This window comes from Bacillus rossius, chromosome 2 (genome assembly GCF_032445375.1).
Source record: "Bacillus rossius redtenbacheri isolate Brsri chromosome 2, Brsri_v3, whole genome shotgun sequence".
Lineage (NCBI taxonomy): Eukaryota > Metazoa > Arthropoda > Insecta > Phasmatodea > Bacillidae > Bacillus > Bacillus rossius.
In genome coordinates, this window is record NC_086331.1 from 39,717,859 (window position 1) to 39,740,404 (window position 22,546).

At 43.5% G+C, this 22,546-nt stretch overlaps 1 protein-coding gene across 4 annotated transcripts in view; it reads left to right on the forward strand.

Moving 5' to 3' along the window:
- LOC134529251 (uncharacterized) overlaps positions 1 to 14,237 on the forward strand; it is a 1,084,551-nt gene extending 1,070,314 nt beyond the window's left edge. For all 4 annotated transcript variants that reach the window (XM_063363151.1, XM_063363152.1, XM_063363154.1 and 1 more), the window contains one exon: positions 12,310 to 14,237. In XM_063363151.1, the coding sequence (XP_063219221.1) occupies positions 12,310 to 12,761 (452 nt within the window). In that variant the 3' untranslated portion in view covers positions 12,762 to 14,237. The remainder of the gene's footprint in view (positions 1 to 12,309) is intronic.
- The last annotated feature ends 8,309 nt before the right edge of the window (positions 14,238 to 22,546 follow it).

Sequence of the window (22,546 nt, forward strand, 5' to 3'; positions counted from 1 at the left end):
GTATAGCACAGACATTTTATCCTATGAAAACAATTTTAATTTACATAATTGCATGATTAAGTACCAGTACATAAGTTACAGTGGTTTTATTTTTACCAATGTAGGCTAAAAAGAACACACGGCAAGGAACACTGGTCAAGATACATTAACACAATCACATATACAACATATACACAATATAACAAACGACGTGAACATAAATGAGATACAGTACTGCACATTTAGAGTTGATATAGTCCTACAAAATACAAAAAAAAAAAATATTAATAATATGTTCCAGAATTTGAATGTAAAAGTTTTTATTCACATATTTGTCCAGTTAAAATTTCAATATTTTCTGGAACTTAAAAGTTACATTATTGTAATTGAACTAATTTCTGGAATTTGTGGAATAAGTTTTTGGATATTCGTTGAAAATGAAGCGTCAACTTATAGCAACAATCATTTCAAAATAATTAATTCGTGCAGAAATATGATGTAATTGACATAAATAATTAAGTTCTTATTTTTTTTTTACACTGGTAGCAGCCACCAAAATCATTAACACTATCTATGAATTGGAATTTTCGAAGTGGTAACAAATACGATATAGCTGTTTAGTACTTGGTCACCAAGTCTTGGTGCTATATCTAAACACATTCGTATGTATTCATTGGAGGATTGAAATTCTCTGTACACCCTAACAGCCTAAATTTAGACACTTAGTTATACCTTACAGTCTAACAACTAGTCATCGTGCGGCTTATTACTGCATTCAAAATTGCAATTAACTTTGCATAAACTTACTTACAACTTAATTATGCTTATTTTCTTATATAGTTATCCTTTAAAACACATTAAATTAGCAGAGTTAGGAAAATAGAACATTTACAAATTTACAACAAAAAAATTTTTCCTTTGGTTATTTACGAGGGTGGTAATACTTCCTCGTAATCTGAGCTTACGCAGCAACGCCGCGGCGCGCCGGGTCAGGAAGCAATCTTTCTTCGTCTCCTCTTTGACGCTTCTTCGCATTCCAAGATAGGAACCGCGAGTATCTCTTGTTCCATTCTCACACAGACAGGGCAGTCAGGCGCGCCGAGCAGTATGCTATAAACGAGTGCAGTGCCTTCTGTTTAGGAAGATTACTCGAGATTTGTCGCGGTGACAATGGGGGACAAAGCGACAAAGTTTCTGGCGAAGAACTACAATTTTTTCCTATTAAAACATAATGGAGATTTGTCTATATTTCTTGGCTACAACGCCGTTTGAAAATGGCTAAAAATGGCAATTGCAGTATGCTTTTAAAGCAACTTTTAATTGATATTTTCAAAATGTTATGCATTTAAAATGTTCACCAACATTTAAATTCTTTTAATGCGTCAACAGAAATGCTAAACGTGTAAAAGTATAGTAGTAATCTTCCGAATCCTGGATGACTGTATTAGAAAGTTTAACTCCATCTGATGGACGCTCTTAACTCGTGACGTGTCTCCTGGAAACAGAGCTAGTATATGCTGCAAAGTCTTACTCCGTGCTGCTACTAGGTGGTAGTTCTGGCCTTATCTTGCTGTGTATGGCTCCGGCGACTATCTCTGCGTACTTCACTGAAGCTGTATTGATTACTCATGACCCCCGTGATTAAAGATTGTAGAAACGTGATGGCTACAACGACTCCTCGGCACTCAGCGTGACACGTCTTTCCGACCTGGCAGATGCTGTCTCTCCATCCGCCCTATCACGACTGACTCCCCGCGCGTTTTCAGCCCGCATCTCCGTGCCCCCTCCCCGCGCGACCCGTGGAGAACATGACACGTCACAGGTGAGAATCGCAACATCGTCACCCGATGAACAATATCTGAATACACACAAACCTTCAATGTATGTTAGTAAAATATATTACATAGTTATTTTAAATAAACATGAGTCTGGCTAAAAAAAATATATAACACTTAAAAGATAACACACGACGGTGCATTGGCACCCCTGGTCCTACCCTTCGTTCCCTTCCCCTATCTACACTTTGCCGCACACACGCACTGGTGGTGCCCTCGGGGCAAAAATGTGGCAATGGGCAACAAAGGTCTAGGCGACTGGAAGGAGCACTTGATGCGACTTTAAATGCCCCTCCTCTCCGCCAACGCCATTTTTCCCATTGACACCTTGGTAACATGCACTGTATAACGAAGCATTTGGGCACCTGGGTATCTTTAACCACGGGGCTAGGGGCCTGAGCGGGGATCGTCTGCTGAGTACAAGCAACTGGCAACGGGAAGTACTGAAGATGGGCCGGGGCCCTATGTTGTCGGATGGAACGGCGGGGCACCGCAGGGATTTTGGGTTGTCCTGGCTCAGGGTCACCACGTGTGGGCTGGATCTCGCCTCCAACTCCATCATCATCAATGGGAACTATTATAACCCCTACCTGGCTGTCGGAGTCACGGAGTAGTTCGGGTGAGTGGCAGGTTCAGCGAGGGTGTACAATACAATAGAGTCTGTTTACTCCATGGTGTGCTAGGGAAACACCACTATCAGTGTTGTATCGGATGCTGGAAAGTTGGAATCGTCAACATCTGGGGCTGGTGTCATTATAGGCCCCTTTATCTGGAGTGGGACATTCGAATCGTCCTTACCATTGTAGTGACCTTCCCTGGGCTCGGGTGAAGGGTCCATGAGAAAAAGCTTATCCATCAGCTGCTCCAGGTTGTGCAGTGTCACACCGCCTTGCTCAATTTCACATGACAAACAGTTGGCACCATAGGGCGGGTCCCTCTTTGTGTGTTCTGGGATCATGTTCTATGTTATGACCCATTGCAAGGCTATTTTCCCAGCAGGCTCAGCTTCAAGTGGGGTGGTCTCGTTGGATTGGCTCGTACACCGAAAATGTGTGGTTACTCCTGCTGGGTGGTACTCGGAATCCTCGGGATTCAAACTGGGCTTGGGGTTTTCTCTAATCTCTACATTGGGGACTAGTTCTACTCCCGAAATTTCGGTTGTGCTGTCCTGGTTCGTTTCTGTTGGTGCCTGAAGGGGAGTCTCCCATAGAGTTGACTCAGAGGTTTCGGGGTTGATACCCATGTGGTGGTCCTTTGGTAAGGTTCTGGTTTACTTGGGTTTGGTGGGATCGGTTGATTTCCATCGGGCTCGGAGCGATCTCCCTTTGGTGCTGCTAGTGGTGGCTCAGGAGTTGTCGGGTCGTCGACTAGACCCATAACATCACAGAGGACCTTGGTTGTCCTGCCGTTGGCTGTCCTGACCGGGTAAGTAGTTGTCCCCAATCGAGCCATTACCTGCTGAGGTTCGGACCACTTGGGCACAAAGACCGCACAGAATTTTCGTCCGCCAACTGACAGTTTATGAAGCTTGATGTGGACTATCTGGCCAAGGGCGAGTTGGGTGGTTGGAGTGGTGGATTGAGGAGTTTGACGATCTTGAAAATGGGCTTGTAGTGGCCTGGCAGCCCTAGGTTACGACCTTGCAGCAGCTCGGCCAGGGAGTGGCCCATGACCACATTGGTCCTGTGCCGTATAAAATACAGGAAAGTGGGAAGGTGGATATCCCACTTGGTATGGTCCTCATCTAGGAGGACTCGTAGTTAAGTCTTAATGTCCTGATTCTATCTTTCTGTCCAGTTTGCCCATGGATGGCTGGAGGGTGTGTTGTGGTGTTTCTCCCCTCAACCTACATGCCACTGGCCAGTAATGGCCCATGAATTGTACACCATTGTCTGTCAGGAGTACTCTGGGAAACACATGACTTGGGAACCCTTTCCGGTCTAACAGGGCGGCTACTGTTCCCGCCTTGATATTCGCCACTGCGAATAATTCTGTCCATTGTGTTAATACATCGGTAATTACCACAATTAACTGCTTTCCCATGGTAGTACAAAGATATAAGCCCATGATATTGAGCGTTATGGTGTGGAATGGTGTGTCTGGCCGCCTGGGCACCTGCTGCTCCACTCCATCAGGTATGTGCGCATTGTGCTGCTGGAAGTGCTGGCAATTTCTCACAAAATGTTTGACCTCCGCAGTAATCCCTGGCCAGTTCAAGACCCTGCTGACTTCCTGTAGGGTTTGCTCTGCTCAGGGTTGCCCTGCAAATTCATGAGCATGAAGGAAATGTAGTTTGGCATGCTGTGCGGCAGGGGCACATGATTATGCCACCTGAAACTTGCTCCAGCACCTCATGTCTGGAGCAGACCCTCGTAGCTTTGCTGGTTCAGGACTACTCGAGTGCCACACTCGGCGAGTCCTGCTCAGATACTTGGGCCACACTGCTGAGCATCGCATATGTGCACAACAAGGTCGGCCATGGTGTCGATAGTGGTTAGTGACTCGGGTGCATTCGACCCCTGCAAGGCATATAGCATGGCAGGTGGTGGTGCTGGAGCCTGAGGAGCAGAAGGTCGTACCACCCGTGGCTGTCAGGGAAGGTGGTTTCAGGTTCATAATTTCTGGAAAGTTCGTCAGCCAATTGGTTTTCTCCTCCATGAACAAGAAATTTTGAATCATCAGAAACCATCTTGTAAATTTTGACTTCCCTCCCTGAGCAGAGTCCAGCCACTTGAGGCACTGGCTGTCCATTTAGATGGTGAAAGGGCACTCCTCGATGTGGTGTCGGTACCATTTTAGTGCCCACACCACTGCGAGTCACTCCTGCTCATTGATATTATATTTTCTCTCTGCCTGACCAATCTTTTGCACTAGTGTACTCAATGACTCAGTGCTGGCCCCTTGCATCCAGCTGATACAGAACAACACCCATGCAATCCTGGCTGACATAGGTGTGCATGAACAGGGGCTCGTACCATGCCAGCCGAGGCAGGGTGTGGCAGTATAGGGAATGCTGTTTGAGCAGCTCCAGGGCATGGTCCGCTGCCTGTGTCCACCTGGATTTTTGTTTGGAGGGGAGTATGTCGTTCATGGATACCATAATCATGGTGAAATAGGGAATGAAGGACCTTAATAATTTCAACAGCCCTATGAATCTCTGGAGCTGTTTCTATGTCCTTGGAACCAGATTGTCCTCGATGAGGGCCAGCTGGTTTGGCAGTGGGCGGCAACCCTCGGCATCGATACTTGCCCAAGGAACTCAATTTCTGCCACCCCAATGTGGCACTTCTGTGGGACGTAGGTAAGCCCATGCCTGGCGAGCCGTTCAAGGACCAGGGCGAGATGGTGCTTGTGGTACTCCCAGGAATGTGACCAGATGATCATGTCGTCCAGGTAGGCCATGGAAAACTTTCCAATGTAGCCATCCAGGATGCAGACCATCTTATTCTGGAAAGTCGTGGGGACAACCATCATCCCGAACGGCATCATGCAGAACTGGAAGTGCCGGCTCTCAGAGGCTGTGAAGGAAGTTTTGGGGTTGGTCAGAGGGGCATACAGCCACTTGTCAGTACTCCGACTTGAGGTCCAAAGTAGTGAAATCGGAGGTGTCTCCAAGCCCAGCTAGGGCATCAGTTATATTAATGAGAGTAGCAGTGCTGGAATTGTGGCACTGTTTATGGACCTGAAATTGACACAGAAACTCGGAGTCCCTTACTTTTTAGTAGTCATGATGATGCGACTGTTATAGGGGAAGGAACTGGGCTCAGTGACTCCACTATCCAGCATCTCCTCGAATAACACCTGTATGGCCTACTGCTCTCAAGGCCCAAACCCAAGCACTTTTTCAAAGGTGGTGTGTGAGGCACAGGGGGGATGGTGTGCTTGGTGATGGTTGTCCTCCGAATCTGATCTGCCACTGAAAATATCTGCGGATGATGACTAAGGGTCTTATTTACATGCGACAAATGTTCTGCTAGAATGCCATGACGAAGTCTGTCCAAAACTTTGACATGACTGGGTGGGAAAGAGGGTGGCCGATGGAGCTCATACACTGTCCAGTGGCTGTGGGTACCCATGTGCATACGCCTGGCCCTTACCTCGATGTTGGCTTCCACCTGAGCTAGTCAGGGAGCTCCCAGAATTAGCTCCTCTCGCAGGTCGAGCACTACTAGAGTCTTTCTGACTTACAAGGTCCCTGATATTGAGCATTATCGGGGTGCACCTGGTCGCGGGTGCACTAGCTCCCTTGGTGGCCAGTGGCATGGTCTCCACACCTGCTGTCAACTCCACCTCGAGAACAAGGTGGGTCATGATGTAGGTGCAGCTCGCAGCAGTGTTCACCAATGCCTCCAGGTCCTGCTCATTCAACCGGACAGGGATCTGGAGAAGCTCGCATGCATCTGGGCCCAAGCGCCAGATTCGGGGTGGTGACTCCCATGATCAGGCAGCTGCTACTGGGGTCGCCAGGGTCACGGTGTGAGCAGGGGAGCTCATCAGTGACTTAGGGCAAGGTCCATCTTGACCATGTAGGCTGGCACCTGAAGTTAGGTGAGCAGAACAGCTGAGCACAGTTGCTCGCAACTGCTGGTGGGTTTGCTAATGATATGGTCCAAGCGACTGGGCTCACCAAAGACTCGAGGCGAGGCCCATCATAGCCATGCTAGCCTGTCCCACTATCATCAGGAGGGTGGAGTGGCTGGTCAGTCTGGAGCTAAGCGAGAGTTCAGGGGGTTCTGGCTAGCTCCATCACCACACCCTATCAGCCATTTCCCAGCAATGTGGACTCCTACAGGGTGTCCCTGGTAGGACACTCGGCAGTCCAGCAGTACCTGCAATGGGGTGGTTGCTCCTCCCAGGCATCCTGTCTACCACAATGAAGCTCCTCTGGTGGTGGTTGTTGCCAGGATCAGCCAGGCGAACTTCGTTGCGCATCACCATAACCTGGTGCGGACACTGCCGATGTTGTCGATCATTGGGGTGACAGGTTCCTGACATTTGGTACCACCACCAAGGCATCCTCTGGTACTACAGCAGCTGGTGGCACAGCTGCTTGTCATGTTTGGGGATGTTAACACATTGGTTGTGCTGCTAGCAGGTCCTGATCTACATTATGAGCTACTACCAGGAATGACTCTGTCATTATAGGTAGTGCCACGCAGAAAGGTTGCAACTCAGGTCTCAGCAGTTCTACCACGATGGGTAGTATGTCGCTCACTATTCTTCCCATTTCCAGGCGTCAGTGTAGCCACACCTTGTGAATTTTTGCCTCCACGCCTTCTCCGTGTGCCTCAGTGTGGCAAAATAATGTTTGTTGACAGAACGCCTGTATGCCAGGTCCATCAAAACACACCTTTAATAACGTCGTGAATTCGTCCTTTAATACATTATAATCTCCTGACTGTGCTCATCAGGTCTGGGCTTCGCTGTGCAGTCGCTCACTGACACGCTCTACTTATTCGCCCACTGGTACATAATGCCGAGTGAGTTTGCCACGCCAGATGCGGATGAATACAATGTAGAATTTAAACATGAATAATCTCGTGACCAAACACACGATAAAAGTACCTTTATGGGCACCATCAAAACTTTTCCATCTGTTGGCATGAGCTAGCTTGGGTTGGTACCACCATGTCTGGTCCAAGCACGGCCATCGGTACTTGTGAATGGCACTGCCTGACAAGTTGAATGTGCCACTTTGCTGATTAGCAATTGGTCTATGGGACATCTATACATGTAACTGGTTTTGTCTTGGGCTATGTATTTCACCAGTCCTTGTTTAGCTACAGTTGTTTCTGGTATCCACTAACAAGTCCGTCTATAGTATCGAAGTAGCACATGCTGCCCCACTGAAAAATGCCTGTGCATGTGTCAGTTTGTGACCCCCTTTAAGTTCTCCTCACATTTGGAATTAGGTTTGGGAAATATCTGGTCTAGCGACAATCGTGATGGCTTCCCCTTTAGGAGTATTGCCAGTGTCTCGTGTGATGCTCCCAGTGGTGTTGTGCACAATGCCAACAAAATTCGCGTGAATTGTGTGTGCCAGTCTCCTTTGCCCATTTTTTAAAGTTTATTTTTCACTGCCTGCACCATCATGATCTGCTTGACCTTTTGTGTTTGGGTAGAATGGAGGAGTATGCCTTAGTGGCACTCCATTCTTCTGAAAAAAATTCTTACATCTCTCAGGACACAAAAACTGTCCCATTGTCTGACACCAAGTACAGAGAGATCCCATGGCAAAACGGAAGATCCCTGGCAGCACCTGGAAAACCGCACCTGATGACATGCTATGCATCGCCCTGGCTTCTGGACATTTGGAGTGTGCATCCACCATGTTGAGGAAAACCTTCCCCTGGAAAGGACCCAGGAAGTCCATATGTAGCCAAATCAATGTCTCCCTCTCCATTGCCCATTACCTCCTTCACCTTGAGTGTGTTGGCTCACCACTACTGGCAGACTGCTGGCCGATCATCTGCTCAATGTTCCGTCCATTCCTAGACACCACATATAGCTATGGGCAATCATCTTGGACTTAAGAATACCATCATATGCAGCATGGAGGACCATCTGCAGTTTCCTGTGGCATAGCTCTGGAATGATCACCCTTTTGCCCCAGAGGAGGCAGCCTTTGTGCAGGGATAACTCTTCTTCCCAATTCTATTATTGGCACAACTCATCGGAGCCTGCTTTTCTCTGCTTCCATCATTGACTTGTGTGCTGCTTGACTTGACAAAGGATTGGGTCTGTGAGCCAGCATCGTTGCATCGATTTGCAGCTCTGGCGTGGCCTCGAGCTTGATCAAATTGCCCATGGTTTGTACATGTATATTTCCAGTGGCAATTGGTAACTGGCTGAGGGCATCTGCATGAGGTATCTTTGTTCCCAGCCGATAAAGTGTCAGGAACTCAAATATCGAGAGCCATAAGCTACATCGCATAAGGCATGGTGACAGTATGTCTGGGGTTTGTCGCAGTGGCTTTTGGTCTATCAAAATTTTGAAATGATGGGCAGTTACACTTTGCCGAAATTTGGTAACCACAAGCATCATGACCAGTGTCTCCTTATTAAGCTGAGAATAGTTTCTCTCGTTCCATTGCAGTGTGCACGATCTAAAAGCTAAAGGCCCTTCTTTGCCATCATCTGGATATACACTAACACTGGACCTACCTTATAGTCTGATGCATTGCATGTCAATGTGAGTGGCTTATTCAAGTCATAAAGAATGAGCACTTGATAAGATGTAACAGATTCTTCGCCTTGCACAACGACTCTTTATGCTCCAGCTTCCAAACCCATTCCAGTCTTGTGTCAAAAAGGAGATGTAAGGACTTCAGGACCACAGCCTTATATGGCAGGAATATTTCGTAAAAATTCAAAATACCAAAAACATGCGAGCAGTTATTTCTTACCTGTAGGTACTGGTGCCTCCCGGATGGCTTCCCCTTTCGCATCTGTAGGGTGCACTCCTGCCCTATCAATTCAGTACCTTAAGAATATAACTGACTCCACCGCAAATACACACTTTACCTTCATGAGTCGCAATCCTCCTTAATCTATCCTTAAACATCCCGTGCTCGTTCCCAGTGTTCCTGAATACCTTTCCCAGTGACCAAAATATCATCCAACATGACCACCACACCAGGAATCCCAGCAAGCACGGTTCTCAAAAATTGCTGAAAGGTAGCCGGGCACCACCTTGCCCCGAATGGTAGGCACCTGGCCCGAAGAAAAACCTTTCATTATATCACCATTAACATTGCTGCTTTCACATCATCCCATCATATATAGGTATGCATCTGCTAAATCTAGTTTTGAAAAAACTGTCCCTCCTAGCAAGCTAGCGAAAGCTTCGTAATTGTTGGTAATGGATACACATTGGCTTTGCATACGTTTTTCACTGTAATTTTATAGTCACCACAAAGCCTGACCATCTCATTAGCCTTCCGAATAGGCACAATAGGCGTCACCCAAGCTGAGAGTTCCACCAGCTCATGCACTCCTTGATTGACCAGTCTGTCAATATCTGCACTCACCAAGTCCTGTAATGTGAATGGTACTCCCCGAAACTTCCGGAAAACTGGCATGGCTTTAGTTCTAGCTCCATCATTACTGGGGGCCCTACGTATTTTCACAGCTCCACACTGTTGAACACCCGTGCATAGTGCTGCACTGTATGTGGTACTTCCTGATGTGTTAGTTGGAAGATAATTTCCACTTTGATTCCACATGGTTCTAACCAATTCCTGCCCATGAAACTAGACCCCTTCCCCTCAGCCACTTAAACTGACAGTCTGCATTACTAGTCTTTGTCTTTACTAATGCTTCTCGGGTCCCCATGGTGCCTAAGATTTCTTTGTGACCAAGTGTGTTAAACTAAGTTTGCATCTGCTAGTGCTGTTAGATCCAGCTAAAGTTGCATCTGTTAGTGCTGGTAGATCCAGCTAAAGTTTATTGTAGGTCTTGAAACTGATGATTGAGAAACTCACCCATATAGCATTATTCATGGGAAGTCTCTGACCATTTAAACTGCTGCTTAATCCTCTTCTCCATGTTTGGGTTGGTATGTTAACTTGTAGGTCCCTGCTTTGTCACTGGCATGCTTCCGAGACATGCTTATCTCCTTTCAGTCTCGTGATCCGCCATTCACTCCTGCATTACCTGTTTTTCCTATTTGCAATGCACTCCCGTTCCATGTGCCCTATTTTAGCACAAAAATTGCACACTGTCTGAGAGTGTCGGTAGTAGTTTGGCCTGTGGTCCCCGTTGCACCTCTAACAATGAAGCCTGTAAACTGCAAGTTGTTGGCACACCTAAACTTGACTTCGCTTCTGGTCGTCCCTAACCTCCTTTTTTTCATACCTGATGACCCTACCTTCAGCACTGCCCCGTAGATTTGCTCGGCTGTCCTTGTAAGTCATATACATCGCTGCCTATGGCTGCCGCCACAGTTTCCAACTTGATTGCTTCCTTAAACGTTAAGTTGTCTTTTGTCAGGAGTGTATATTGCACCTTAGTGTCACGAGCACAACACACCAAACAGTTCTGCAAAATGCGATATAAATCCCCAAAAGTGCAGTGAATGCTAAGCCATCACAAGCCTGCCCCGAATCCCGCCACAGATTCGCCTTCGTGGGGGTTCCTGTTATGGAATTTGAATGATTCCAAAATATTACTCTGTTTGGGTTCTCAGTGTGAGTACCGCCAAAATGTCCGGAAATTTCACCTCGGATGTTGACATCGGGGCCACTATTGAGGTCACAAGGTTACACAGCTCTGCCCCACAAATAGTGAAAAATATCGTCCATAATTCGTCCTTGTCTTTAATTTTGTTTGCCACAAAATAGTACTTCAAACGTTCCGAGTATGTGTGCCAAGTGTCACGCCCTGGAACAAATTCACCAAACGCGGGAAACATCGCCATCTCTGTATTGGTTTACATTTTCCAGCACGCATTCCCGTGTCGGAAAATCATAAAATTACTTGTCTCCACTATAATATCCTCCCTACACAACTCCCAGCATGGTATTACTACTTTCCCACTCCCTAGCATCCTGTATTACTACTCCCGTAAAACCGATCACAACGCACACGACCGAACGACTTACAAGCCGCCATGTTGACACACTTTCAAGTCTACTTTCAACTTCAGGCCTACCACTTTCTCTACACCACACATCCTAAAAGGAAACTAGCATACTCTACAAGTTCAGTGTTATGGTTACTATCTTTATAACTCGTTACATACAGTCAAATGTAACCAAGAAATATTTTACAAATTTTATAATTTCCCCTTGCTTCTTCTTCACCCCACTTTCTGTATTAGCTATCTATACCTGAGTGATGGCCACCAGTGTTTTTACATAGATTGCAGTACTAAAACATGAAAACATGTTAGTGGAAGTCCACAGATAGTCTTATGATCAAATTAAATAAAAAAACAACAACACAATTTGTCTCTGCAAATTTTCAAAATAAAATCAAATGACAAATTATTTCAGCCAAAAAAGGTGCTGAAATTGTGTTCCGGTGTGTTCAATCATAAAGAAAAACCCTTGTACATTTTGCATTCGTGTATAATTATACACACGGAAAACTTTTTTTGCGCAGTAAACAAAACATGTGTAAAATCTATGATCGGAAGTTGGGTGCTCTGTTTCCTTGATCACAAACCCGTGGCATTAAACCCAGTCTAATCAAAATCTACAAATTGAGTGTAAGCATTATAGCCTTAAAAATTTTTAATGCTTCTGCCAAACCTCTGCTATCTTTCTCCCTTGATTGCACCTAATTTAATCAAAAGACAAGGTTTTTTTTAAAAACACATTGGCATGCTAATGGCCCAATACTTTTAAATGTATTTCGGATACTTGCAGTGAGTGCCTTTGTCAGGTGAACAGTTTACTATCCTCCCCCCTCCCCCCAACTAAATTTAGCTATAACTCAGCTAACAATTTTTTTGCACTGGAGATTTTTAATGAATCAATGGTATGTGTTTCAGATATTGGTTTCCAATCTCATAGTCATGGTGATCGTATAAGGCCTGAAGGAAGCTCTATCCCATTTACAGGAAGTCAAGAAGATGATCCAACTCACGAAGAACAAGTTTCAAAAGAGCCCATAATTGCTGAATGCGAAAGCTTCGTGGAAGGAACAACCTTACGATGCCTTGATGCACCCGACAATCCGTCGTTGCTTTATGAAGTGGATAAATTATTGCCTAAATGTTCAGAGAGCGCAGGTCCTGGCAGTCAGGCTTTGTACCATGTGCTAGAGGCTCCCTCACAACCTGATCCAGTCTGTTCTGAAACAGCCTTGTCCCGAACCATGCCTATTGTCTCCCCTTCGACCAGCCGCTCATTGGCGTCCGATGTGCTGGAAAAAGCTCGCAACCGATTCGACAAGTTCTGGGGCAAAGGAAAGGACTCGGGAGATAAACAGGGAAAAGTTTAATAGTATTAGCATGACAGTGTGATATTAACTGGGACTGTTAGATTTCCCTCCATGTGCGAAGAGAAGTTGCCTTTTCTGCCAGCATTTGGTATTTATGCGTTGTAGCTGAAAATATTTTAGGTGCTGCATTTAATGCAAATGTTATATAATTTATATTTGAAAATTTATATTTTAAGGAACTACTTCATGGGTTCATTAGCATGGTTATATTTGGAAAATACTGATTATATTTAAAGCCAAAATACATAAACAATTTCAATTATATTAAATAATTTGTTTAAACATATCGAAATTTGGTTAAATACATACACAATAGTTTCATCTACATTTTTTTTTATTATTAAGATAACATTTTTGAATTTTAAATATTTGTGTTCATTTGGTAAAAAGGAATATTTTACAATCACAACTTGCTTCCAACACACATGCAGTGCTGCATCTTGTTTCATTACAATTTAATGGGATTAATTACAATTGTATACTTTATTTATGCAAACTCTTTGGGAACGGTTTTAGTATTCACGTACCTAATGCTGTTATAATCTGTTCCTTTCAAATTTCCATTCCTAGTTCCTCATTAAATGTATAGTTTTAATTGTGAGTCAATGTATTCTAAATACTATGTATTCGACTGTAAACTGTAAACATTTATGTTCTTTCACAGTTCTGAAAGTGTTAAATTATTTTAATGCTAGCACTTAAAATCTGGAAATATTCATCGATACAACAACGTATGAGTGTGAAATATTAAGTAAATGATTACCTACGTAACTTAGCCTTCCAAATAAAAGTTTTTAAATTTACATTAAAAACACATTAAAAGTTATTAGTTGATAGTCAAAGGCAGAAGCACTGATTTATTCGACCATATACGTCCGTCATTTGTCTGCCTATAAAAAATTTTTTCCATTATATAATTTGTTTTTGTAGTTATTTGTGTAACTTCTTGCTTGATAGTGCAACATTTTAGTAAAAACCTACCTGTGAATAAATCATACAAATTTAATATAGAATGTAAATAAATTGAAAGCTAAAAACATTTGTAATATCATTGTGTAGTCTCCCTCATGCTTTTTATTTTATAATGTAGCTTTATCTAAGCCAATTGTGCTTAAAAGGAAACATTTGTGGTCAAAAATTGTGATGCAAATTAAATTCCATCTCATAAATTCCATTATTGTCTTCGCCTTGCCTTGCTCTGAACCTACAGTGTTAAATTTACTATAAAATTTAACCTTAAAGTGTTATATAATGAATAGATGAATGTATACTCAATTATTTTCTGTTATTTTAAAAAAATGAACTCTGTATTATATTTAAATTTATGTATCCCACATTTATGTCAAGTAATAAATTAAAGTTTGTGTCATGTAAAAGCTTGATTTGTGCACCATTGCATTCACTCTTATGGCTGCAATATACTAATATTTTGGGATGTCATTTATGCCATTGTTAGAGTAAAAAAATGAATTAATATCTTTGTTTCATTTACAAGTTATTAAGCTCACAGATGTATCCTTTCATCGCTGAGTGCAAAAGAAATAAGAAATGTTGAACATAATTACCAACTAGGCCAAGAAAGAATTTAATAAGTACAAAATAATTTTCTAATTTATGGCAAACCTTTTTAAGGCTATAGGTTATTGTTTTAATACACTACCTGCATGCCTTAAAAATCACATTGAGCATACATGATTACATTATTCTGTTTTTACCATAAAAATATTCTCCTTATTTTTTGACAAATCTTGCCTTCTTTCCAAAATGGTCTTACATCATGCAGTGATGTACTCATTTTTTTCAATTTTAATGTTGTGAATACTAATAAATTATTGCTTATGATAAAGAATTATATTAAATACTTATACTATTCCTTTTTTAATTTTAAAAAACAAAAATAATCTCCCAATAAATATACCAAGGAAAAAGAAATAGTTGAAAATTATTTACTTTTTCTTACTTTACAGTAGTAGTATAGGATAGCCGGTTCTGAAACTGGCTTCTGGCTGGGGAGCCGGGAGCCGACCGCCATCTTGGATTGTAACGTCACGGTGGCCATCTTGGATGACCTTGACCTTGACCCCGGCGGCCATTTTGTATCCGCCATCTTGGATCCACCATCTTGGAAGACATCATTTTGTTTTCTCGAACTTTCCGCCATTTTGTTTTCCGCCATTTTGAATTATGACGTCACCGTTGCATTTTCCGTTACGCCCGCCATCTTTAACTTTTTTATTTATTATCCGAATTTAACGAAAAAAATTTAAAATTTATAAAAAAATTTAATTAATAAAATTTTAATATATTTTTTAAAAACGTACTTTTTAGACACAGAGCTCGGAGTCCTCGGTTCGAACCCGACGGGTGCAAAAAAAATTTAAAAATGGCGACAGGCTCCTTCCTCAATGGCGGCTGCAGGCAGACTGACTTACCTCCACCACTTTTTTTTCATAGCACATATATCTTCTAACCTCTAACCCCCCCCCCTCCATTCAACCCATTTTTTTTATTATTTATTTTATCGTAAAAAAACTACTGTTGCTGTTCCCCCACCCCTACAAGAAAAAAAAAGTTCACCCCTCCATCTCTCTTTACCGTCATTCCCACCCCTACCCTCCTCCTCCCCTAATTTTTGTAGAGTATAAATACAGCCATTGTCGGACCCGGGAAGCCTTCAATTACCTCCAGTTCCTCGCGCGCACCAGTGGTCCACTGAAGGGGTAATGTTTGCCTGTTGTGCCAGTGGAGCAAAGATCTTGTCGGCCATCTTAGCATACGGTAAAGTGCGCACGCTTGCGGCACTGGATAAGGAGACGGAGTTGCCGTACTTACCTAAAGAGTTTCTCCTGGTCTACGCCCCTCATGAGATAAGATACGTCTACAAGTTCCTGCCGGTATACCTACAGCAAGACCCAGACATTCAAGATTGTTCGCCGTGCACCGAGTGCGTCAGAGGAAGCTCCAGCGTCCCCGACACACCGCACATGAAGTCATGGTGCAAGAAGCGGCGAGATGCGTGCAGGCAGCAACAGCAGCAGCAGCATAGATCCTGAGCGTCGTGCCGCAGACATCATCTAGGTGCCACTCCAGCCTCGTCGTACGTGTAACTGTGAGTAATGACAATATGACACTCTTTTTTGTCAACGTCCAGTGTCTTACGTCGCAAAAGGGACCCGTATTGAAGCAACTGTCAGTGATGTCTATCATTAGCGGTAAAGAAACCAGGACTTACGAATACATCTTTAAACCTCCTTGCGACTGGTCGGAATTGGACAGATTCTCTCAACGCGAGAACCGTCGACTAACCTATGAAGTGATCGGTCTCTCGTGGAATGACGGTGATGTGGACTATGACCAACTTGTGTCTGTGCTGTCGAACCTCGTCGAGCCGGAAGACGACGTTGTTTACGTTCGTGGTAATGAACAGAAATGTATTGTGAGTGATTTGTGCAGTGGCAAAGTAATTGATCTTCGTAAACAAGGCAACTGTCCCGGCTTCAACAAACTGTTAAAGATGTACGGAAACCAAATTGAAAAGTGCGATAAATTTTATAATGGTTTCCACTGTGCACATTGTAATAGCCAGTTACTGAAGCTGTGGCTCTATGAACATCCTTATTACTACAGTGAAGATTAAATATATTTCTGATATTTGAAAAATTTTTCCTATGTAAATGTATGTTGTGTGTGTGTAGAATGTCGAATTTTATTTGTAAATAAAAAATGTAATCCATTGTATTTGTTTTATTCTTTTTTTCACCTTTCATATGGTTTTTTGTGAAGTAAAGACTCTTAATTCCAACTTTCAACAAAAACTTAAGTATGCAAAAAAAAAAATAAAAAAAAAATAATAATAATCGTTTTACTCTTTTTGCAGCAATGTTTGTTCTCAATCATACATTATAAATTTTTTCTCATCAAGAAAAAAAACCAAGGAATTAGTACTATAGAAAAAAAACACAAAGGTAAAAAATTTTATAGTTATATATATTGTCGTTAATATATAGACATTTTTTTTTATTTCATGTGTGAGAGTGTAGATTCGCAGGTCTTTCTGTCAGCAGGCCACGCTCGTCCCACCGCCGCTCCCTCTCTCCATCTCACCAACTCCCTCTCCTCCTCACTTCGAATATCTCTCTCCATCGTAGCAACTGCTCACCTGCTAAATACTTAAATAGAATATTACTCACTCAAACAAAAAGCTTGCTTCGCAGCTCTCTGTGTTCGGAACGGGCTGGAAAGCGACACCGCTAAACAGTCTAGTCACGCACAAGCCCCTTGCCTCCATATGCAATATACATCACATATGTAGTCAAGTACTTATGAACAACGTCTCTATTTAGCAGTTGTCCATTACAACGATGCAAGCCTACCAGAAAGATCTACCATATTGACACAAAGCACGTGTTTAAATTTAACAATGACACATACAAACGCTGAAATTGACCAGTCACAACGACGTATCAACGCCGAAATCTTGTACAACATCGACTGAGGAACCCAGCGACGTAACTGTCCATCGTTGACACCATCGGCATGAAACCATCGATTTAAGGAACCCAACTATGCATAAAACCGCATATAAACACATAAAACGCATCGGTGTAAAAACACATCAGTGTAAAAAAATATATGTATTGCACCAAAAACTACTTAGGTGCATAAAACCAAACCAACCAACCACCAACCAACCATCCAATAAAGAAGCACCACAAACAACGAGGATGCAAAACACCACCACTTCCATCCCAACCATCCAACCAAGAGAATGCAGCACCACAAATCAACGTAGGTGCATAAAACCACCACTTCCATCCCAACCAACCAACCAATAAAGTAGCATCGCAAACAACGAGGATGCAAAACACCACCACTTCCATCCCAACCAACCAACCAAAAAACATAGCACCACAAATTAAAGTAGGTGCAAAACACCACCACTTCCATCCCAACCATCCAACTAAGAGAGTGCAGAACCACAAATTAACGTAGGTGCAAGACACCACCACTTCCATCCCAACCAACCAACTAAAAAAAGTAGCATCACAAACAACGAGGATGCAAAAAAACCATCACTTCCATCCCAACCAACCAACCAAAAAAGTAGCATCACAAACAACGAGGATGCAAAACACCACCACTTCCAACCCAACCAACCAACCAAGAGAGTGCAGCACCACAAACAACGAGGATGCATAAAACCACCACTTCCATCCCAACAAACCAACCAAGAGAGTGCAGCACCACAAACAACGAGGATGCAAAACACCACCACTTCCATCCCAACGAACCAAACAAGAGAGTGCAGCACCAAAAACTACGTAGGTGCATAAAACCAACCACCAACCATCCAACCAAGAGAGTGCAACACCACAAATTAACGTAGGTGCAAGACACCACCACTTCAATCCCAACCAACTAACCAAAAAACGTAGCATCGCAAACAACGAGGATGCAAAACACCACCACTTCCATCCCAACCAACCAACCAAAAAACGTAGCACCACAAATCAACGTAGGTGCATAAAACCACCACTTCCATCCCAACCATCCAACCAAAAAACAAAGCACCACAAATCAACGAGGTTGCATAAAACCACCACTTCAAACCCAACCATCCAACCAAAAAAGTAGCATCGCAAACAACGAGGATGCAAAACACCACCACTTCCATCCCAACCAACCACCCAAAAAACGTAGCATCACAAACAACGAGAATGCAAAACACCACCACTTCCATCCCAACCATCCAACCAAAAAATGTAGCACTACAAATTAACGTACGTGAAAGACACCACCACTTCGATCCCAACCAACCAACCAAGAGAGTGCAGCACCACATATTAACGTAGGTGCAAGACACAACCACTTCCATCCCAAGCAACCAACCAAAAAACGTAGCATCGCAAACAACGAGGATGCAAAACACCACCACTTCCATCCCAACCAACCAACCAAAAATGTAGCATCGCAAACAACGATGATGCATAAAACCACCACTTCCATCCCAACCACTCTTCCAAAAAAGTAGCATCGCAAACAACGAGGATGCATAAAACCACCACTTCCATCCCAACCAACCAACCAATAAAGTAGCACCACAAACAACGAGGATGCAAAACACCACCACTTCCATCCTTACCAACCAACCAAAAAACGTAGCACCACAAATTAACGTAGGTGCAAAACACCACCACTTCCATCCCAACCATTCAACCAAAAAACATAGCACCACAAATCAACATAGGTGCATAAAACCACCACTTCCATCCCAACCATCCAACCAAAAAAGTAGCATCGCAAACAACGAGGATGCAAAACACCACCACTTCCATCCCAACCAACCAACCAAAAAACGTAGCATCACAAACAACGAGGATGCAAAACACCACCACTTCCATCCCTACAATCCAACCAAAAAACGTAGCACCACAAATTAACATAGGTGCAAGACACCACCACTTCCATCCCAACCAACCAACAAAAAACGTAGCATCGCAAACATTGAGGATGCATAAAACCACCACTTCCATCCCAACCAACCAACCAAAAAAGTAGCACCACAAACAACGAGAATGCATAAAACCATCACTTTCATCCCAACCAACCAACCAAGAGAGTGCAGCACCACAAACAACAAGGATGCAAAACACCACCACTTCCATCCCAACCAACCAACCAAGAGAGTGCAGCACCACAAACAACAAGAATGCAAAACACCACCACTTCCATCCCAACCAACCAACCAAGAGAGTGCAGCACCACACATTAACGTAGGTGCAAGACACCACCACTTCCATCCCAACCAACCAACCAAAAAATGTAGCATCGCAAACAACGAGGATGCAAAACACCACCACTTCCATCCCAACCAACCAACCAAAAAAGTAGCATCGCAAACAACGATGATGCATAAAACCACCACTTCCATCCCAACCACTCTTCCAAAAAAGTAGCATCGCAAACAACGAGGATGCATAAAACCACCACTTCCATCCCAACCAACCAACCAATAAAGTAGCACCACAAACAACGAGGATGCAAAACACCACCACTTCCATCCTAACCAACCAACCAAAAAACGTAGCACCACAAATTAACGTAGGTGCAAAACACCACCACTTCCATCCCAACCATTCAACCAAAAAACATAGCACCACAAATCAACATAGGTGCATAAAACCACCACTTCCATCCCAACCATCCAACCAAAAAAGTAGCATCGCAAACAACGAGGATGCAAAACACCACCACTTCCATCCCAACCAACCAACCAAAAAACGTAGCATCACAAACAACGAGGATGCAAAACACCACCACTTCCATTCCTACAATCCAACCAAAAAACGTAGCACAACAAATTAACATAAGTATAAACACCACCACTTCCATCCCAACCAACCAACCAAAAAACGTAGCATCGCAAACATTGAGGATGCATAAAACCACCACTTCCATCCCAACCAACCAACCAAAAAAGTAGCACCACAAACAACGAGAATGCATAAAACCATCACTTCCATCCCAACCAACCAACCAACCAAGAGAGTGCAGCACCACAAACAACAAGGATGCAAAACACCACCACTTCCATCCCAACCAACCAACCAAGAGAGTGCAGCACCACAAACAACAAGAATGCAAAACACCACTACTTCCATCCCAACCAACCAACCAAGAGAGTGCAGCACCACACATTAACGTAGGTGCAAGACACCACCACTTCCATCCCAACCAACCAACCAAAAAATGTAGCATCGCAAACAACGAGGATGCAAAACACCACCACTTCCATCCCAACCAACCAACCAACAAACGTAGCACCACAAATTACGTAGGTGAAAACACTACCACTTCCATCCCAACCATCAAACCAAAAAACATAGCACCACAAATCAACATAGGTGCATAAAACCACCACTTTCATCCCAACCATCCAACCAAAAAAGTAGCATCGCAAACAACGAGGATGCAAAACACCACCACTTCCATCCCAACCAACCAACCAAAAAACGTAGCATCACAAACAATGAGGATGCAAAACACCACCAATTCCATCCCAACCATCCAACCAAAAAACGTAGCACCACAAATTAACGTAGGTGCAAGACACCACCACTTCCATTCCAACCAACAACCAAAAAACGTAGCATCGCAAACAACGAGGATGCATAAAACCACCACTTCCATCCCAAGCAACCAACCAAAAAATGTAGCATCGCAAACAACAAGGATGCAAAACACCACCACTTCCATCCCAACCATCCAACCAAAAAACGTAGCACCACAAATTAACGTAGGTGCAAAACACTACCACTTACATCCCAACCATCCAACCAAAAAACATAGCACCACAAATCAACGTAGGTGCATAAAACCACCACTTCCATCTCAACCAACCAACCAAAAAAGTAGCAACGCAAACAACGATGATGTATAAAACCACCACTTCCATCCTAACCACCCATTTAAAATAGTAGCATCGCAAACAACGAGGATGCATAAAACCACCACTTCCATCCCAACCAACCAACCAATAAAGTAGCATTACAAACAACCAGAATGCAAATCACCACCACTTCCATCCCAACCAACCAAAAAAACATAGCACCACAAATTAACGTAGGTGCAAAACACCACCACTTCCATCAAAACCATCCAACCAAAAAAACGTAGAACCACAAATCAACGTAGGTGCATAAAACCACCACTTCCATCCCAACCAACCAACCAAAAAACGTAGCATCACAAACAACGAGAATGCAAAACACCACCACTTCCATCCCAACCATCCAACCAAAAAATGTAGCACCACAAATTAACGTAGGTGCAAAACACCACCACTTCCATCCCAACCAACCAACCAAGAGAGTGCAGCACCACAAACAACGAGGATGCATAAAACCACCACTTCCATCCCAACAAACCAACCAAGAAAGTGCAGCACCACAAATAACGAGGATGCAAAACACCACCACTTCCATCCCAAACGAACCAACCAAGAGAGTGCAGCACCAAAAACTACGTAGGTGCATAAAACCAACCACCAACCATCCAACCAAGAGAGTGCAGCACCACAAATTAACGTAGGTGCAAGACACCACCACTTCAATCCCAACCAACTAACCAAAAAATGTAGCATCGCAAACAACGAGGATGCAAAACACCACCACTTCCATCCCAACCAACCAACCAAAAAACGTAGCACCACAAATCAACGTAGGTGCATAAAACCACCACTTACATCCCAACCATCCAACCAAAAAACAAAGCACCACAAATCAACGTGGGTGCATAAAACCACCACTTCCATCTCAACCAACCAACCAAAAAAGTAGCATCACAAACAACGAGGATGCAAAACACCACCACTTCCATCCCAACCAACCAACCAAAAAACGTAGCATCACAAACAACGAGAATGCAAAACACCACCACTTCCATCCCAACCATCCAACCAAAAAATGTAGCACTACAAATTAACGTAGGTAAAAGACACCACCACTTCGATCCCAACCAACCAACCAAGAGAGTGCAGCACCACACATTAACGTAGGTGCAAGACACAACCACTTCCATCCCAAGCAACCAACCAAAAAACGTAGCATCGCAAACAACGAGGATGCAAAACACCACCACTTCCAACCTAACCAACCAACTAAAAAAAGTAGCTTCACAAACAACGAGGATGCATAAAACCATCACTTCCATCCCAACCAACCAACCAAAAAATTAGCATCACAAACAACGAGGATTCAAACACCACCACTTCCATCCCAACCAAC